This window comes from Trachypithecus francoisi, unplaced genomic scaffold (assembly GCF_009764315.1).
Source record: "Trachypithecus francoisi isolate TF-2019V2 unplaced genomic scaffold, Tfra_2.0 Lachesis_group12, whole genome shotgun sequence".
Classification (NCBI taxonomy): domain Eukaryota; kingdom Metazoa; phylum Chordata; class Mammalia; order Primates; family Cercopithecidae; genus Trachypithecus; species Trachypithecus francoisi.
In genome coordinates this window covers 71,886,899-71,908,054 of record NW_022681457.1, presented here as the reverse complement: position 1 = coordinate 71,908,054, position 21,156 = coordinate 71,886,899, and the positions used below count along the sequence as shown (strand labels likewise).

General features: G+C 36.6%; 1 protein-coding gene across 10 annotated transcripts in view; it reads right to left on the bottom strand.

Moving 5' to 3' along the window:
• Nucleotides 1-21,156, bottom strand: part of TUT4 (terminal uridylyl transferase 4) — a 132,552-nt gene that overhangs the window by 47,199 nt on the left and 64,197 nt on the right. For 9 of the 10 annotated variants that reach the window (XM_033226358.1, XM_033226354.1, XM_033226360.1 and 6 more), the window contains exons 9-14: nt 19,753-19,879; nt 12,277-12,396; nt 11,890-12,102; nt 8,492-8,666; nt 5,512-6,215; nt 2,101-2,251 (exon numbers count right to left, since the gene is read on the bottom strand). In XM_033226358.1, coding sequence (XP_033082249.1) covers nt 2,101-2,251; nt 5,512-6,215; nt 8,492-8,666; nt 11,890-12,102; nt 12,277-12,396; nt 19,753-19,879 — 1,490 coding nt within the window. The remainder of the gene's footprint in view (nt 1-2,100; nt 2,252-5,511; nt 6,216-8,491; nt 8,667-11,889; nt 12,103-12,276; nt 12,397-19,752; nt 19,880-21,156) is intronic. The other variant, XM_033226362.1, reaches the window with a different exon arrangement.

Here is a 21,156-nt window from a genome sequence, read left to right as displayed (position 1 = left end):
CAAATGTCTAATTCTAGGAGTAGGGCACAAAATATACACGAAGTGCCAGGAGCATCTTATAGTGCCAGAAAATATGAAAGTGTTAAAACCCAAACAAACAAACCACACACTGATGGATATATATAAAAGGACCAGGAAGACAAGTAAAACAGCTCCCAATGGCCAAAGCTGGAATAATCTGAACAAAAGAAAATTATATCCCATTATAACCCAAAGTATCAAATATCTATGAGCCCACATTGAGACAAATGACTAAATAAGTAAAATGTAAATTGTATCTTAATAAAGCTGCTAAAAAAAAATGTGCCATTACCCAGCGATTCTAAGTATTTAGCCAAGATAAATGAAAGCGTATGTCCATACTCAGACCCACAGAGCCAAAATTCTGAAATGAGACAAATATTTATCAACAGGTGAATGGATAAACAAATTGTGGTATAGCCATACAATGGAACACTACTCAGATAGAAGAAGAAATTAACCACTCTTACACAACATAAATGAATCTCAAAGTAATTATACTGAGCAAAAAAAGCCAGACCAAAAAAAAATACATTCTGTATAATTCCACTTATACAGACCTCTAGAAAATGCAAACTATCTATAGTGACAAAAGCAGAAAAGCAGTTGCCTGGTGGGAAGTGGAAATGGGGAAGAAGGGAGAGATTACAATGAAGCACTAAATGTTATAACCAGAAATTTTATCTTACCTGGAAACAGGAAGTAATTCATAAATGTCTGCTGAGTAAAGGTGACTCCCAGGTACTCTGTAAACGTTCGCTGAATAAAGGCATGCAAGGCTTTCCCAAAAATATCTTTACAGCCTTCTCTCTCTCTATTGCCTTTCTTATACCCTACCAAATCTTTTTTTTTTTTTTTTTTGAGACGGAGTCTCCCTCTGTCGCCCAGGCTGGAGTGCGGTGGCCTGATCTCAGCTCACTGCAAGCTCCGCCTCCCGAGTAGCTGGGACTACAAGCACCCGCCACCTCGCTCGGCTAGTTTTTTGTATTTTTTAGTAGAGACGGGGTTTCACTGGGTTAGCCAGGATGGTCTCAATCTCCTGACCTTGTGATCCGCCCGTCTCGGCCTCCCAAAGTGCTGGGATTACAGGCTTGAGCCACCACGCCCGGCCTACCCTACCAAATCAAAGGCAATTATTCCCCCAAACAAATTATGCATTTTATGCTTTTTTTTTTTTTAAGATGGAGTCTCACTCTGTTGCCCAGGCTAGAGTACAGTGGCACAACCTTGGCTCTGCCTCCCAGGTTCAAGCGATTCTCCTACCTCAGATTCCCGAGTAACTGGGACTACAGGCACCAGCCACCATGCCCGGCTAATTTTTATATTTTTAGTAGAGACAGGGTTTCAACATGTTGGCCAGGCTGGTCTCGAACTCCTGATCTCATGATTCACCTGCCTCGGCTTCCCAAAGTGCTAGGATTACAGGCGTGGGCCACTGTGCCCAGTCACTCCATGCTTTTATGAATAATCTTTGACGTTTAAAAATGCAACCCAATCCATCTCAAATACCACATCATTAATCCTGATTCCTCTAATCCACCCCAGAAAAAATTGTGTTTACACTCCATTTCGTTTACCACTACTATAGCACGTAACACATTCTACTTCCAATTATGGCAATTTACATAAATGCCATATTAATCCATCTAGAGCAGTTTTATCCAAGAATGTTGCAATGATGAAAATGTTCTCTATCAATGCTATCCAATGCAGCAGCCACTAGCCACATGTAGCTACTGAGTACTTGAGATATGTCTAGTATAAAACTGAAGACCTTGGTTTTAATTTAATTTTAATTGATTTAAATTTAAAAGCCACATAGGCTAGAAGCTACCATGTTAGACAGTTCATATCCATATTCTAAGTTCCTTAAAAGCAATATATATGGATTCTCAACTCCCCTTGGCATTTACCATGATGCCCTGCACACAGTAATCATTTAGTAAATATGTGTGCTTGGGTATCTATTCAAAAACCTCCAGCAAAACAAAATGTAAACAAACTTTTTAAATCAGAAAATTAATATTTAATATCTGAGAAGGAATCTAGTCCCAATAGTTGTAGTAATAAAAGACTTACCAAAACATCTTTTACATACTAAATCGAGTATTTCCCGAAATCGGTTTGTCATTGGTGGTAGAGGTTTTAGATCAATTTTCCTAAAATCCTCCGGGCAATCATTCTTTGAATGGCCATCCTTTTTGCAGATGCTGCATACTATCGTTGGTGGCTACACAACGATAAAAAGAAATCTAATTTAATAAACTTTTGAGGGACTTCATCACTTATGAAGCGAATTCAAAAAGAATCTTTTATGTAACTCAGTTTTGATAACCTGTGCTTCCAGGAGGTAATTTTTAAAAAAAAAAACATGTTGTTAAAATGCAGTATTAGCTACAAAAAACTTTTTTGAGTCAACCACTTTTTCTTCCCCAGTAAAATTATATCAAGGATTAAATTTACCTGAAAATGAAAGATACAGAAAATGCCAGGAGATGCAGAAGGTATGAGTTCATTCAAACAGCTCCCAAAGGAAAATATATGCATTATATTTTAAACTTACTGAGATCTAACAAAATAGGTTATAAAGAAATTTTAAGGTGCACCTTTCATTTCACTCCAAACATTTCCTATTTTCTGAATCAATCACAGAACCCTCTATTAGTTGGTTCAATTTATTTATTTATTTTATTTTATTTTATTTATTTTTTTTTGAGGCGGAGTCTCTCTCTGTCGCCCCGGACTGGAGTGCAGTGACCAGATCTCAGCTCACTGCAAGCTCCGCCTCCCGGGTTTACGCCATTCTCCTGCCTCAGCCTCCCGAGTAGCTGGGACTACAGGCGCCTGCCACCTCGCCCGGCTAGTTTTTTGTATTTTTAGTAGAGACGGGGTTTCACCGTGTTAGCCAGGATGGTCTCGATCTCCTGACCTCGTGATCCGCCCGTCTCGGCCTCCCAAAGTGCTGGGATTACAGGATTGAGCCACCGCGCCCGGCCAGTTGGTTCAATTTATTACATTAGTTGCTCAAGAGACCAAACCACAGACTGAACACTAAAAATAAATTAGCTTCATACGAAGAGTAACTTATTCAACAACCACACAAAATGAACTCCAAACCCTCATAACCATTTTAAATGTATTTCAGTGGACACCAAACAAGTGGTTAAAACACAAAAATTTATGCCAACTCGATGAAACAAACACATATGTTTAAGAAACACCAATACTCTTTTCTTTTTTGTAATATGCCTAGATCCTCAAGTGTCTTTCTCCAGTGTTAGCCTGGACATAAATTCTGATACAAATTATATAAGAAAATCTCTTTTTGTAAGAATGACGCACTGTGGGCTAATTAACAGTACTACAAGAATCTCTACCAGCTTTTCAAAGCTTTTTCTTTAAAAAATGACGTATTTAGGCAGGAAACTCTTTAAATAGTAAAAATGAAAACTGGAGAAACAGTACTTACCCTAGGTTTCCAGGAAAAAAAGTAAATTGAAGTTATATAATTAAGTTTTCTAAAAACCTGCAATTTATTTGATGCTTTCAATAGTCCATGTGCCCTAAATACTGCAACCGAGATAAAATGCAACAGATGTATATTTATATAGAATGAAGAAATACTGCTTATCAGGAGGGGGAAATGGGGAGGTGCTCGTCAAAGGGTACAAAGTTTCATTTATGCAAAATAAATAAGTTCTGGAGATCTGCACAAAGTAGGGCCTAAGATTAATAATACTGTATTATATTCTTAAATTTGCTAATAAGGTACCTCTTAAGTTCTCTAATTACAAAAGGAAAAAAAGAGGAGGGTACTTCTGGAGCTGACGGATGGAGAGGTTTTCTGTGGCACTGACAGTGATAATAATATATATATACTTAAGTTCAAACACATCCAGTTGTAGACATTAAATATCTATAGCTTTTTAAATGCTAGTCATACCTTAATAAAGCAGATTTTTTAAAAACAGGCAATACTATTTAATAATTAGGTTAAACATCTTCAAGCTTGTCAATAATTACTGATAAAACAATAAGCCTGGATAAGGCTAGATGACTTTCCTTTTTTTTTTTTTTTTTAATATTCTACTTGGCTTATGTATGATCTGTATAATCATTTTTTCACATGGATAATGATAATGATATTTCAATTCTGTGCAATGCACTTGAAGTAATGTGACTCGGTTAAAACTTTGTTTTATTTGCAAAGCAGTTATCGCTTACTTCCTGTTCAACAGGTTTTTTCCTATGATTTTAAATGATTTCCTTTATGACTTAAAGTTCAGACTATCTGGCCAGCTGGAGTAGCTCACACCTATAATCCCAGCACTTTGGGAGGCCAAGGCAGGCGGACCGCTTTAGCTCACGAGTTCAAGAATAGCCTGGGCAATATGGCAAAACCCCGTCTCTACAAAAAAATACAAAAATTAGCCAGACATGGTGGTGTGTGCCTGTAGTCCCAGCTACTCAGGAGGGTGAGGTGGGAGAATGGCTTGAGCCCGGGAGGTGGACTGCACCACTGCATTTCAGCCTGGGCGACAGAGCCAGACCTTGTCTCAAAATAATAATAAGTTCATACTATCTTACTTCAAAAGTAGAAAAGTTTGGATTTCTGTAATTCGTACAGGATAAGCTGAAATCCAGAGGCTCAGTAGCAGAAACAGAAACTGGATTCTTCATTTTTTTGACTACTAATCTTAGTTTCCCTCAACTACCATTAGTATGCCTATATGTCCCCCCTCTAAAAATATCTCCCCAGCACTTTGGGAGGCCAAGATGGGCGGATCACGAGGGCAGGAGATCGAGACCATCCTGGCTAATACGGTGAAACCCCGTCTCTACTAAAAAGTACAAAAAACTAGCCGGGCGAGGTGGCAGGCGCCTGTAGTACCAGGTACTCAGGAGGCTGAGGCAGGAGAATGGCGTAAACCTGGGAGGCGGAGCTTGCAGTGAGCTGAGATCTGGCCACTGCACTCCAGCCCGGGCGACAGAGCGACACTCCGTCTCAAAAAAAAAAAAAAAAAAAAAAAAAATATATATATATATATATATAAAATAAAAATATCTTTAAAGTAGAATACTTTTAGAATTTACAAACCTTGTATTTTTGGGGGAAGAAAAATTTTATGTATAAAAATAAGCTTGAATGTGGCTTTTGTTATGAAAAAAAGAAAAAATACAAAATAAGCAACATTTAAAATGCATGCTGTCTTTGTTAAGATTTTCATGAAATATCAGATGAATCCTTTCATATATGAGAAAGTAAAGGAAACCAACTGGTAATACAATGCTGAAATCTTTTGAGGCTTTATATACATTATGTAAAGGCAACTACATGAAAAACACAAAAGGTAAAATACATACCAAAGTATCATTCCAAAACAACAGTCACCACTATATAAGCTATTTTTACATTTCTAATTCTAAAAAATATACATAGTCACACAACCACCACAAAATCTTATAGATCATTTACAAACTGTATCCTACCTTGCCAGAGGTTAAAATAAATTTATCAAACACATAATATAATTCCTGGGTGGGGAAGTTATCATCATCATTAAGGTCAGAAGCATCTTCTGTAGCTTTGCAGTTGCAAGAGGTAGCAGATGTGTCAGTGCACACACTCTGATGTGAACTCTCCGTTTCTAAATTTGACCCGCAGTCTGTTCCAGTAGATTTATCTGGGTCAGGCGACTTAGGCAAATCAATGCAATTACATTGGCTGAGCTCTTTTTTTAAACAAGTTTCTGAAGGCGCTAAATCATCTTGTTTCTTAACTAATTTTGGCTCCAATTCACTGCTATTGCTGGTAGAAAGAGATGAAGAGTCCTGTCCGTGGTCAGCAAAATCTAGTTCATTTACCAACAAATTGTTGTTGTCAATAATACATCTCTGTGATGTACATTCCAATTCATCATATTTAACAGGTTGCTCTCTTTCTGCATTTATTTTTTCTGTGGTTTCCCCAAGCAGAATACAACCGTTATTTGCCATATTGTTAGACTTAACTAGTTTCTTATTGCTTATTTTCCCCTTCTCTCTTTTCTTGAAGTCCACTGTAGACTTATTTCCACCCTTCGTCTGAGGACAGGCAAAATATCGATAAGCTGCCCTAAATCTCTCCACAACATATTCGTAAACCAGCTGGCTATTTAAGCTCCGTGCAACATTCCTCTTGACTGAAAATGGATCTAGCAAAAGAGAAAATGGTAAATAGCTAAGTCTCTACTTCCAAACTACATTTCCAAGCTCATACAAGTAGATCTTAACTGATACACTGTTAGGAGAATACATTTTCCCAAGGGGTTTTTCTAAGCTAGAGTCCCAATGAAAGTTCCTGAAAATGGGAGGAAATACAATTGCAACATTTTTTTTCTTCCTTTCTCTCATAAAATAAAAAGCTAAAAGGAAAAATAAACAAGACTAATAATAAGGTAACTAATAATAGGATGGCTGAGAAGGCCGACTCAGTAATTAGTTTCAATGATGAAACTGTGGAAAAAGGAGTTATGCTGAAATACCTCCCTCTACCCTGTCACTGAATAAAAATTTTCAAGCTTCAGGACCCATTAGTGATTTTCATCTTGTATAGTATTGTTTTTCTTTTCTTTTCTTTTCTTTTAAGATGGAGTCTTGCTCTATCCCCTAAGCTGGAGTACAGTGCTATGATCTCAGCTCACTGCAACCTCTGCCTCCCAGGTTAAAGCAATTCTCCTGACTCAGCCTCCCGAGTAGCTAGGACTACAGGCGCATGCCACCACACCCAGCTAATTCTTGTATTTTTAGTCGAGATGGAGTTTCACCATGTTGGCCAGGCTGGTCTTGAACTCCTGATCTCAGGTGATCCGCCTGCTTCAGCCTCCCAAAGTGCTGGGATTACAGGCGTGAGCCACTGCGCCCGGCTCACAGTGTTCTTTAATATAGTTATATGTTCTTTGCAATTTAAACAAGTAAAACAAACCTAACACTCTCAAGGCTTCAACTTGAAAAAAAAACTGATTTTAAGATTTAACTTTAGTGAGATCAAAAGTAAAAGAAAGTAGTAGGAAGAAAGAGCAAAAAAGCAACAGACCTAAAAAAGTAAAATTTAAACCAATATGTAAACTTTGGTCCAGTCAAAAATAATTACCCTGCAAAGTCTTGAAACAACTGCATCCTTATTATTAATAACATGACAGATTTCTGAAAATATCTGTAAGTCTTAAATATAGAAAAGCCCAGGAAAAAAGAAGAATGCACCAAAAAGACAATACATATGCTCTCCACTACTGAAGACCTTTTGGTATTAAGAGGCCAGGCTTCAAACTGTTGAAGTTAAGGCATCTGTTACGTTCTGCTGCTATCTAAATCCACAGGCTTTAAAAAGATTTTTCTAGTTTCTTCCTCACTTCCCAAAGAAAATGAAAAAGGGGGGAAAATAAAGAAAAAAACAGAGATAAATTATGGCTAGAAGGCTTCAGAGCTCATTTATTTACTATATATAAGAGTACAAGATGTGTATTAATGTTTGCATGTATATTTCAGAATATTTCTGGGTTGAACTCACAGTAGAGAAGGCCAGCAGGAATGAGGGAATGGAATAATGTGTAGGCTGAACAGACTAAAATGAACATAAATTCAATTTCTTATCTACAAAAGGTAAGTGAAATGCTGTGAACTTTAATTTTTGATTAAGAATTGAGGAGCCACTCTATTGTTTTCTGTATCTCCAAAGATCTTAATGGTCTTGGGATCTGATATGAAACTTTGTCAACATCAATTTTTATTTTTCTCCTTTAGTGAAGCCACATTTATTAGGTGAGGTACTTTTAGAAGACAATGAAAACTTTCTCATAATCTTATGACACAAATTCATTCAAAAAGATCTTATAGTATTCCTAACTTATATTTTTCTGTATTTCTGCAAGTTTGCACAATTAAAAAATAGTTTTCAAAATTTAAAAAAATGCTAATTACTGACCTTAACCATATATAGCAGAAACCTTTAAATAAATACTAATTCTATAAAACTGTAACAGACTTGACAAAGAATCTAAATAAATAATGGAGGCCACGCACAGTGGCTCATGCCTATAATCCTAGCACTTTGGGAGGCCAATGCAGGAGGATCACTTGGGGCCAAAAGTTCCAGACTAGCCTGGGCAACACAGTGAGACCCCCATCTCCACAAAAAATAAAAAAATTAGCGGGGCATAGTAGCACAAGCCTATAGTCCTAGCTACTCAGAAGGCTGAGGATCCCTTGAGCCCAGGAGTTTGAGGTTGCAATAAGCCATGATCCTATCACTGCACTCCTGCCTGAGCGACAGGGCAAGACCCTGTCTCTAAAAAAATTAAAAATAAAGAATGACAATCTAGTGACATATACATAATGCTACAAAGCCAAAGGTTTATTTATTAACACTGAATTATATAATGAGTAGCACATAAAAAATATTCTCCAAGTGAAATACAACATATCATCTCACCTTCAATGGCTATTCGCCTTTTAGGCCAGTTTTTATTTTCTCTTGTTAAAATATCTCGTATCCGTACACATATGACATATTCCTCCAAAGCAAAATCCAGTGTGTAAAATTTCAGCAGCTCTAACCATAACTGTCCCAAGGATACCCGATTTGGTGTTTCCAATGTTAAAGGAGACTGGAAAAGAAAAAATACTTTTCATTTAAGCTTAATAAAACTATAAAATCAATAAATTTTCAGTTAGAGAAGACCTTGGAGATCACGTTTTCAAAAACTGAGGCATGAAGGAATAATTTGCCAACAAGCAGTCAGTTTGAAGCAAAGCTGGGAACAAAGTCCCAGTTTACTGACTCCTAGAAATTCTGCATTCTTTCCACTGAACCAGTGATTCTCAACCTTGGCTGCACATTAGAATCATATGGGGAGCAGTAAAATACACTAATACCTGAATTCTGCACCACCCCCACCTTCTACACCCCTCCCAAGATTCTGATTTAACTGACTAGGCTATCAGCCTAGGCAATGGCATTTTTAAAGCTCCCTGAAGTAATTTTCATGTGCAGCCAAAGCTGCAAAGCATTGCATAACTACTACAACTCCTTTTTCCAATAATTATTTTTAAAATATAAGTAAACGCCCCGGCTTTCAAAAAAACTAATTCCTTCATTCAGCAAACATTTCTTTAGAACCTCCTATGTCCCTGACATTGGTGAGAACGTCATAAAATAATGAAAGCTCACACTTATACATAAGGTTTACCATGTACCATTCACTCTTCTAAAAGCTGCACATATGTTAACAATTAATTCTAACTATTCCATGAAATGGATACTATAGGGCAAGGATTTGACTCAAGACCGCCTGGCTACTGGGTCCATGTGGTGAATCACTATCCTATACTGCCACTTAAATAAAGTCCTACTTCAGAGACTATTAGGAGGGGGAGAGACAATTTAACAATTATATAGTAAAGGCTACATGCTAAGATGGGCCTCTAAATCAAGGGAATCATAACAGAAGAGGTAACACCTGAATTCCAAAGAATTAGTTAGATGAAACCTGGCTAAAAGCAACCACTAGGCAGCATAAACACATGAAATAATCATTCTCACATTCAATTCTACAACTATTCATTGAGTGCCTACTATGTACAAGGCAGTGTTCTAGGCACTTGGGATATGTCTTTGGGGGAAAAAACCCAAAGATTCTTGCCTTCATGGAGCTTACTTTCTATGGAAAGACAACAAACATATTTAATAAGTAAATTACATAGTAACTTAAAAGATAAGTACTACAGAAAAAAGAGAGTTGAGTACGCTAAAAAGGATGGGAGTGTGGAAGCAGGAGAAGGTTACAGTGTTTAATAGAGTAGTCAGGATAAGACTTATTGAGAAGGTATGTTTTAAGAAGAGGGAAAAGTGCTAAAGGAATGGGAAACAGGGCAAACAAACAAAACAATGAGACCAGTTTTAAAAAGAAAACCAAGATAGAGTGACAAGAAGAGTAAAAGAGGAAAGCAAAGAGCCAGGAAGGGCTGTTTGGCTTGTTATCCAAATGAAATGAGGAACAACTCATTTGTTCATTTGAGTGTGGGGAGAGGGAAGGGCATGATCTGACTTAAGTTTTAGAAGAACTGTTCTGATTGTTAAGAACAGACTATAAGAGGAAAGGGTAGACACATGGTAACCTGTTACGAGGCTATAGTAGTATCCCAGGCCAGAGATGATGATGGCTAGGACCAGGATGGTAACAGTGGAGGTAGTGAGAGGTAATCAAATTCTGGATATATATTGAAGTAGAGATGACAGGATTTCCTGACAGACTTGATATGGGGTATGAAAGAGGAGTAAAGGATGACTCCAAGGTTAACTGAAAGGAATATCCTTTTCGGTTAACTGAGCAACTGAAAGGATGCAGTGCAAACAATTAAGATGAAAAACCTAAGTGTGAAGCAAGTTTGAGGGGAGGATCAGGAATTCAGTTTAGACACATTAACTTTAAGACATCTATTAGACATCTAAGTAGAGACAGTAAATGGGCAGTTGGTTATACAATTATGGCAGTCAGGAGAGAGGTCTGGCTGGAGATTTGAATTTGAGAGTGATCTTCATACAGATAGTCCTTAAAATCCACAGGATTAGTTGGGATTACCAAGGGAATGTACATACACAAGAAAAAAGGGATCATGAACTACAGCACTTCAACTTTAAGAGATTACAGAGGAAAAAAGAAACCAGCAAAGGAAATTGAGAAGGAATAACCAGCCACGGGTCTGGTGTCCTGAAAGTCAAGTGAATAACATTTTCAGAGAGGGAAGTAATTAACTGGCAAATGTTGCTAATAAATCAAAAACGACAGAAACTGAGAAATGACCACTGGATTTCGTAACGTGGAGGTTACTGACACTGATGATACAAGTTTTGGCAAACTGATGGGGTGACATCTAAGCCTGATTAGTGTGAGTTAAGGGGAAACAGAGAAATCAAAAATAGTAAATACAGACATTTCTTAAGAAGTTGTATGCAAAAGGGAGCAAAGGAATAGCTGGGAGGGGAAGTGCTGTCAGATTTTTCCTACAGTGGGAGAAATAAGAGCATGTTTGATTTTGTAGGGAATGAAAAATTGGTAATTTATGAGGGCATAATTGCTAGAGTGACATTCTGGAAAATACAAGAAAGGATGAGACTGAATACACAAGTGAAGAAAATGACTTTAGATAAGAACATGGCAAGTTCCCAGAGAAGTAATAAGCCAGCACTGGCTGAGAGTATTAGTGGTTTGAGGAGAGAGTGTACAGTAGTCCAGGAAAGTGGAAGAGTTGAATACAACAGGCAAGTATATCAGGAAACTACAAAAAATTCAGTATAGCTACAGCAGTGATTTCAGAAATGTTCAGATTTCTGTCATAATGCCATCTGTCCACTTAGAAGACTACAAGCTTCTAGAGGACATAGTCCATGTACCTTTGGTTCTGTAGCACTCAAGATAATGGCCGGCACATAGTAGGTCCTTAATAAATGAATGCTGAATGATCAAATAAGCAGAGCTACCCCCTCTTAGAGCACAAGGGCTTTATTTCTCCACCCAATCTGGCAACAAAATTCCCATATGCTGAAGTCTGGTCAGAGCCCAACTCTTAAAGGAAATTTTCCTTGTCTAGATGAAAAATGACAGATTTATCTTGACATGATTCAAACAACACAAGTTTTCCAAAACAAGGTATAAATTAATTAGAGAATCTTGGTACTGGAAAACTAAACCAGATCAACCCCTCACTTTACAGATGAGGAAAATGAGGCCAAGAGGCTTGCTCAAGGTCAATCTACAATTAAAATAGCTTCAATCGAAGGCATCACAAATTCTACAGATAGAAAAGCCAAAAAAAAACAAAAAGGCTTACTTTGCCATGTTTTTCCTTCATGGCATTACTTTGGTTGTCTGTTTCTGTCTTCTTGGTATCATCTTTTGGTTGGTCTGCCTTAGCTTTGTTTTCCTCAGCAATTGAGTTTTTCTCAGTTGCACTACTTGAATTACATTCCCACTTCACAAACTTCTCTTCTACTATGCCCTTCAGCTGAAAGTCATCCATTCTTTTTGGGTCAAAGCCTTCAATCTATATAAAAAGGCATTCCAAATTGGTAGTGGAAAAATTATTTAAAAAAAAAAAAAAAGATGGACAAACAGACAAACCAGAATTCCAGCTTAAAATGTTTGAGCAGAGTTCTCTGCAAGAGCAAACTATATATATATATATATATGCACATATATATCACAAACTCATGCTTACCCAACTTCCAAGTAAACAAGGAAGAAGAGGGGGTTTTCTCTGTTGTAGAAAAAACATCACCATTAAAGCAAAACAGTAAGAAGGGATTCCACCATCAGTTTGGGAGTCAATATAGCACAACTGCAAAATGAAGGGGAAAAAAGTACTACCATTTAGCTTTCTTAATTTTCATGATAAAAGTAGCTTATTTTTTCCTACCCTAATCATTGTAAAAAGTTCAAATGACAATGAAAAATGTAAGAAATAACTTGAAATATCATCACTCTAAAATAATAACCATTAAAATGTTGGTGACCATTTTTTCATTCCTTTTTAAATGCATACAAAGACACATACTTTTGTTAAAAGGAATAATATTATGTGTAGTTATTTTACTGTGGACACATTGAAAAAATATTTTCTCCTTATCTTTTTTTTTTTTTGAGACAGAGTCTCGCTCTGCCGCCCAGGCTGGAGTGCTGTGGCCGGATCTCAGCTCACTGCAAGCTCCGCCTCCCGGGTTTACGCCATTCTCCTGCCTCAGCCTCCCAGGTAGCTGGGACTACAGGCGCCGCCACCTCGCCCGGCTAGTTTTTTGTAGTTTTTAGTAGAGATGGGGTTTCACCGTGTTCGCCAGGATGGTCTCGATCTCCTGACCTCGTGATCCGCCCGTCTCGGCCTCCCAAAGTGCTGGGATTACAGGCTTGAGCCACCACGCCCGGCCTTTTTCTCCTTATCTTGCCTCTACTTCTACTTCAATTAACAACCTTCTATGTCTTCTTCTAGGCCTTTTTCTATACTCATATACAAATACACATACATTTCTATTTCCTATATAGGTATAGGGAGAAGTTTAAGTTTTTCAACATTATTTTACCAAAATAGTATATTATAGACATCTCTCTGTATATTACTCTTCTCCCTTAACAATACATCAAGAAAGTCCCTTAAAGTCAGTTAGCACGATCTAACACATTATTTTATTTTTGAGACGGGGTCTCACTCTATAGCCCAGGGTGGAGTGCAGTGGCATGATCACGACTCACTGCAGCCTCAACCTCCCAGGCTCAAGTGATCCTTCCATGTAGCTGAGACTACAGGCATGCACCACCATGCTCAGCTAATTTTTTTATTTTGTAGACAAATTTTTTTATTTTGTAGACTATTTGTAGACAAATTTTATTTATGTTGCCCAGGCTGGTCTCGAACCCTTGGGCTCAAATGATCTCCCCGCTCAGCCTCCCAAAGTGCTGGGTATTTATAGGCATGAGCCACCATGCCCAGCAAACACATTCTTTTAAATGCTTAAATTATAGTCTATGATATGGATGGTTACACAATAGTTCCCCCATTCAAGAACATTCACATTTTGCTCCCAGTTTTGCCACTTCAAATAATGCTGTAATGTTCATCCTTATACATAGGGTTTCCTAAGTATTGGTGCTTATTTCTATGGGCTGTATTCCCATGAATGTTTGTTAAATTAAAAGATTAGTGATACATTTTAATCCTAAAATATATTGTTAAGAATTGTTTTTCCAAAATCACTACAAAAATTTGTATTTTCCACCAGGAACCTAGGTGTGTTCAACCCTTCGAACACTAGGTATTATCTAGTGCATACACCCCTTCAAACACTAAGTATTATCACTTAAAAACTAATTTTCAATAATTTTCAATGGGATGAGAGAAGTGTAATATCTGAGAGTTACTTTAATTTGCATGTCCTTGACCTTAAAGAGATTATGAAATTTGTACATGTTTACTAACCATCTGAGATTTACTCTTTTCTAAATTGCCTATTAAATATTTTGCCAGTTTTTCTATTTTCATGCAATACATCAATTTAAAAGAGTTTTAATTATGGATGATAACCCTTTATGTCTGATATATGCATTTGAAAGATGTTATTTTTTCCCAATCTACTATTTTTCTTTTGATACTATTTATGATATATTTTACTATATAACATTTTTTAATTTTTACTATGCTTTAGTTTAAATATGCTTATTTCAGACACTCAGCCCTCCATATCAATGGGTTCTGCATCTACAGATTCAATCGACTGCAGACTGAAAATATTTTTTAGGCTGGGCACACTGGCTCATGCATATCATCCCAGCACTTTGGGAGGCAGAGCAGGTGGATCACTTAAGGTCAGGTGTTTCAGACCAGCCTGGCCAACATAGTGAAACCCTGCCTCTACAAAAAATACAAAAATTAGCCAGGCACAGTGGCAGGCACCTGTAATCTCAGCTACTCAGGAGGCTGAGACAGGAGAATCACTTGAACCCGGGAGGTGGAGGTTGCAGTGAGCTGAGATTGCACCACTACACTCCAGCCTGGGCAAGACCCCATCAAAAAATTTATATACACATTTTTTTCATTAAGTAAAATTATTTATTTATTTATTTATTTATTTATTGCCAGGTATGGTGATGGACACATATCACCTGCAGTTGATGTAGTCCCAGCTAGCTACTCAAGAGGCAGAGGCAGAAGGATTGCTTGAGTCCAGGAGTTTGAGTCCAGCCCGACAATATAGCAAGACCTCTGTCTCTAAAAATATATATAACTGAAAAATTTGTTAAAGGCCAGGTGCAAAGGCATTGTCTCTTGAAAAAACAAAACAAAACAAAAATATGCTAGGCATGGTGGCACACACCAGTGGTCCTAGCTACTCAGGAAGTTGAGGTGGGAGGATCCCTTGAGCCCAGGAATTCAAGGTTACAGTGAGCTATGATGGCACCACTGCACTCCGGCCTGGGCAACAGAGTGAGACTCTGTCTCTGAAAAAAATTAGAATTTTAAATTTTAAAAACTAAAAATAGCAATATAATAAAAAATACAAATTAAAAAATATAGTACAACTATTTACAGAGCGTTTATACTATATTAGATATTATAAGTAATCTAGTGATGATTTAAGGTATGTTGGAGTCTATGTGAAGGTTAGATACAAATAACACACAATTTGTATAAGGGACTTGAGCATCCTCAAATTTTGGTATCCTTGGGAGTCTTGGAACCAAACCCCCCAACATTGGATACTGAGGACAACTATACACCTTCTAGGTATCCTATCATAGTAAAAAGAGCTCCCCATCCCATTGTTTACATGCACATACTCCTACATTTTTCTTCTAAAATTTTAAATTTTAAGTAAAATTTATTTTTGCATTTAGCATGCTGAGTCCAACACTATTTTCTTCTAGTAAGATACACTTGTGAAAGCACTATTTAATAAAATCTATACACTAGATTATCTGAGCATTCTATTCTGTCCCACAGATCTATTTTTCTATTTCTATGCCAACGGCATACTTCTGATTAAAGCAGTTTTACAGCCACTCTAGCCTTCCTTTTTGCTCCTTCTGAGCTCATCCCCACCTTGGAAGCTTTGGATTAACTGTCCCTTGGAGAGTTTTCCATCAGATTTTCATGTAGCTAGCTATTACCCGTCTGAGCTTAAATATCATTTCTTCACAGTCTTTTCCTGACAATTCAGAGTAATGTCATTCATTCTATCATTTCATTTTTGTAGCATTAAGCTCTAGCAGATATTATCATTTATATATTTCTTTACTGTCTGACTCTTCCAGAAGTATATGAGCACCATGAAAGCAGGACTCTGTATGTCCTGTTAGGTGTTCCCAGCTTCTAGAACAGGGTCTGACACACAGAAGGCATTTAATGAATGTTTGCTGAATGGATGGATTTGTTCATATTTTGCTTTCAACTTTCAATAATATAATTTCTTCTTATATCTTTCTTATTAAATCTCTTCCTTAGTGTTTTATAATTGATGTTGCTGTCATGAAAGTATGTATTTTTCCCCATTTCCATTCTAACAGGTTATTTTTATGGCAGAGAATGGCCATTGACTTTTGTATATTTGTCTTATACTCAGTCGTCTTACTAAATTCTCTTATTAATTAATCCTCATAGTTTTTTACTAGGGTTTTCTAGGCATACAATCATATCATTAGCACAAAGAGATAATTTTATCATTTTTCCAATATTTACATTCAATTATTTCATTTTCTTACTGCATTTCCTAAAAATCCCAAAACAATGTACAACATTAATGGTGAACTTCTCTGCAATATTCTTCATCCTAACATATACGGCTTAAATGATGTTTCTTATTGTTTTGGCTTTGTTTTTTGTGTGTGTTTTTAATAAAGGGTTTTCATCATAAACTTTCATTTCTAGTTGACTTAAAAGTTTCTGTTAGGGGGAACACGCCCTTTCGGCATCTAGGATTTTTTTTCTCCTTTATGTGTTAATATAATAAATTATGTGAATAGACTTCCTGATATTAAACCATTCTTATCTTGAAGTAAATCATGCATGATCATGGCATATTAACCTTTGATACATGGATGTAATTCATCTGCTTACATTTCACTAGATTGTAGCATCTATATACGATTGGTCTATACTGGATTGGTTGGATTCATTTTTAAATCATTGTTTTCTTCTGTAGACAATGAAGATTTAGGATAATAATAATATAGAGTAATTATACTGTAGTATAATGTCTTGGTACATTCAAGATTACAACTCAAAATAAAAGACAACTAAAAACACTTGTCAAAAAGAGTTTGAAACATTCCACTAGAATAAACTCTCACTTATCCAAAATATTAAGACAAGGGTAAACTGCCTAATGAATAACTCAACTTAACCAAAAATTCCTTTGCAACGATAAAGAACTGTCAATACATTCTGCTAACAGTACCAGACATCTCACAGATGAACAAGATTAAGGCAGTTTAAGAGACAGCTCTTAAAACCCAGATATCTCTTTCAGATGTCAAATAGTGCTAAAATGCAATTCTTATATTAACCACAAAAAGTGGCTCTAAGTCAGGTAACTTGACTAATAATGTACTGATGATAAGGCTAAAGAGTTCTGCTGCCTAGAGTTAAGAAGCTTTATTTAGAAAACTATTTCCTATTACCAAAATGCAAAGACTATAACTACTTAAGAGACAGCCAGAGAATAATCAACTGCAATCTCGTATCACAGTTAAAAGAATAAATTATATACTAGAATTGTTCTGAACCCCCAAATCATGGGAAAATGCGTGCTTAACTAGATAATGCACAATATGGCTTAAAACTTCAAGAAAAACAAAGCTATTTAAAAAATCTTTAGAAGAAAAATATACTAGGAATTATTTCTAAGTTTCTTAAGAAAATGAATACCATGAAAAATCTTTCTTTGCAACTAACATAAATGACAAAAATGAGACATGTTATTCTGTTGCAAATAGAAAGGAACCACTCTATAACCAGTTTTGTAATATATGTTTCAGTGTCCATCGACTGGCATATTTAGAATCTATATGGATGAAGTACTAAAACACCATGAGCAACCTTTTCCAAGAGTCACTTTAGGAAACAAATTTATAGGCCACATTTTTTCCCAAAATAAAAAGAACGTATTTGAGTATCATTTATAATCTTCTAATACAGACTACTTATTTTACTGAATAGAACAATGTCTGAAAGAAAACTGACATGACTTTATGACCGCAAAAAAAATTAGGGCATAATTTAAAAGTACCAACAAAGAAGTGTATTCCGTCGTCCTTTATATTTCTGCAGAATTTTAGAACCTGAAGTATATTCTCATGAATTATCTAATAGCATTACCAAAATATTCTCTCCATGTGAAAAAAATTGAAGCTCAGATAGGTGAAGTACCTTGCTGGAAGACTTAGAAAAAGCCTTGGATGCTGTGGCTCACACCTGTAATCCCAGCACTTTGGGAGGCCAGGGTGGGAGGATCGTTTGAGCCCTGGAGTTGAAGACCAGCCTAGGCAACAAAATGAGACCCCACCTCTACAAAAAAAAAAAAAAAAAAATTAGCCAGGCATGGTGGTACACACCTGTGGTCCCAGCTACTCAGGAAGCCTGTGGCGGGAGGATCATTTGAGCCTGGGAGGTTGAGGCTACCGTGAGCTGTGATTGCTCACTTTAGCACTAGGTAACAGAGACCCCATCTCAAAAACAAAAAAACTTAGCAAAAAAAAAAAAAAAAAAAAAACTAGATCTGGAATTGGTTTACTCCATTTCATAGCACTGATTTCCTATAGTATGCTAGGCATAGAGTGTAAGATAAGTGAGAGGAAGTAGTCACCCTCCCTCAACCTATTTTACTGCCTCCACTCACTTCCATGGGTTAAAAATCTTTCTGGCCAGGCACAGAGCCTCACACCCGTAATTCCAGCACCTGGAAGGGCAAGGTGGGAGGACCACTTGAGCCCAGAAGTTCGAGGCCATCATGGGCAACATCATGAGACCCCATCTCTATTTCAAACAAACAAACAAACAAACTCCTTTCTGAAGAAGCTAGGTCATTTATTCAACAAACATTTACTGAGTGCCTCCTATGTGCTGACACAGTAAGATAAGTGGAAGTGGGGATCAGCCGTGAATATAAAAAACATTAACTCCCCCCCCCCCGCCAAAGAGTTTACAGTTTCACAGAACAGACTGCAACAAATTTATGTATGGCAGGTGGTAATTAATGTAAGCATAAACTTGAAAAAAGTAAGAGTGAAGCATTCTAAATACCTAAGGTAAGAACATTCTAGAGGAAGGAAACAGCAAATACAAAGGCCTTGCTTTGTATAAAGAAGCCCCAACCTTAGGCTTTCTGACTGTTCCACACTCAGCCAGCTGGTGCTGCCCCAAGCATGGGGGCAATTCTCTAAACAGAGTCCAGACAAAAAATTCCAGAGACTTCTCTATTTTTGCTATGAAGTTACCACTCTAACACCATCCCCTTAATCGGTTTTCTTTGTATACGACTGAGAATTTACTTATCACCAGTCTAATAAGTGATGAATACTCTATAGATAGGGCAGGAATACACAAACAAAAAGCAAAAATCTCTCTCTCTAGTCATTTGGACTGATACTGATAATTAAACACTCCTCCCTATCCCCACACCAAAGAAATAAACACAGGTCAACCATAGCCTTTAGATATACAAATTAATTCTAATTTAGGAAACTTAAATAACAAATGCTCAGCAGTTGCCCAATCAGAAATTGGTACATGTTATCAATGATTTAGAGGAAAGAGAACAGCATTCTTAGAGACTGGGGAAAAAATACGCCAACAAAAGAATCTTAACATATATAGATCTTAAAACCTTACAAGTTTAACTTACGGTAAGAGTGAAAACTTGAGCCTCATATGCTGATATGAAAGAGAACACTTCTATAGTACATAAAAGGAGAATAAAGCACGACAATTAAAAATTCTAAAATATATCAATAAGTGTATGTGTCTATAAAAATTTATTTTTTATGTCCATAAATTACAACCTGCCACACCACTTTCTGTCAAGCACAGGAAACTACTTTGTCCCACATGCTATGATTGATGTTACATGCTACAAGAAAAGGCCTAATTTTGAAGATTAAACACATTTCCTTCTAAAAATATAAATAAGTGGTTCTCCTTTCTTTCACTTACCTTAGCCCAGTAGCGAAAGGCTAACACCAAGGGAATAAAGACAGGTTCTATTTTGCCAAGAGCAGTAAGTAAATCAGTAGTGAGACATGCCATATCATTTCCTGCACTCACTCTACAAAGTAAACCACTGTGAATGAGAAAGAAACAAATTTCATTGTATTAATACCCTTAAAAGCAGAATACTTCAAATCCTGTGGCTATTCTTTCTAGTTATCATATTGTAATATAGTACCTTAAAAGCCCTAATAAAAACAAATGTTTTTATAAATTTAGAGCTAACTGAAAACTACATGTCATTCCATTACTAGAGTTCCATATGAATTAAAGAAAGATGTTTTTAACATTCATTTGTACTTCAGAAATAAATTTCAACCAAACTTAGTATTTAAGTTAATGAGAAATTAATTTCAAAAGCAGCATTATGAATTACCAAAAATGATATACATGAGAGACAGGGCACTGATCTCTTCATTGTCAAATAGTGCAAGGTTATTTCCTAGTTCATTCCTCTTGCTTTGTACATGATAATAGCAAAAAATGAATACTTAACTGACTGGCGATACTTCTTGACTCTAATTTTTCCTATCCAAGCTTTCACAACTGTACTAATATGTTATTTTCAGAGTAAAGATTAGACAGGATTTGCAGATTAACGCACAAGTTAAGCTTCTGTATAAGTGAAAATAGCAGCTACCTTAAATGGGGTGACAGAAGTGTAATGAAGACATTTTGAAAGCAGGGAGAATAAATCTCAGGTGTAACACACAGGCAATTTAACACAATGTGGCAGAAAAAACACTAAAAGTCACTTTGCCTCCATTTTCCAATTATAGTTTTTCCCTAAATGATGTGAATCTGGACAAACTGATAAACCACTCCAAGTCTCATTTTTCTACTTTAGAAAGTAAGAAATCTGAACTAGATCACCATAGATTCATCTAGCTTTGAATAAAAAAATACTTTGATCTTAAAATATAATACAAGTTAATAATCAATAAAAGAATACCATTTCTGTATTGTTTCCACATCTCTCATACTACTTTCAAATAGGATTTAGTTTTTGCTTTCAAAGGTACTTTGCTCTTTTAGACTTATAGACATCTAACTAGAAAGGCAAGATCAGTCTTCAATTTAGAACTGATCTTGAGTTTATTCAATTTAAACCAACTCAATTTAAGTGAACTAAAAACTTAAATTCTAATAGATTGTGAGATCCTTAAGAAGACAGGTTTTTTTTTTTCCTTTTTTTTTGAGACAGGGTCTCGCTCTGTCACCCAGGCTGGAGTACAGTGGCACAATCACAGCTCACTGCAGCCTCAACCTCCCAGGCTCAGGCCATCCTCCCACCTCAGCCTCCCGAGTAGCTGGGCACACATACCCACCACGCCCGGCTGATTTTTTTAT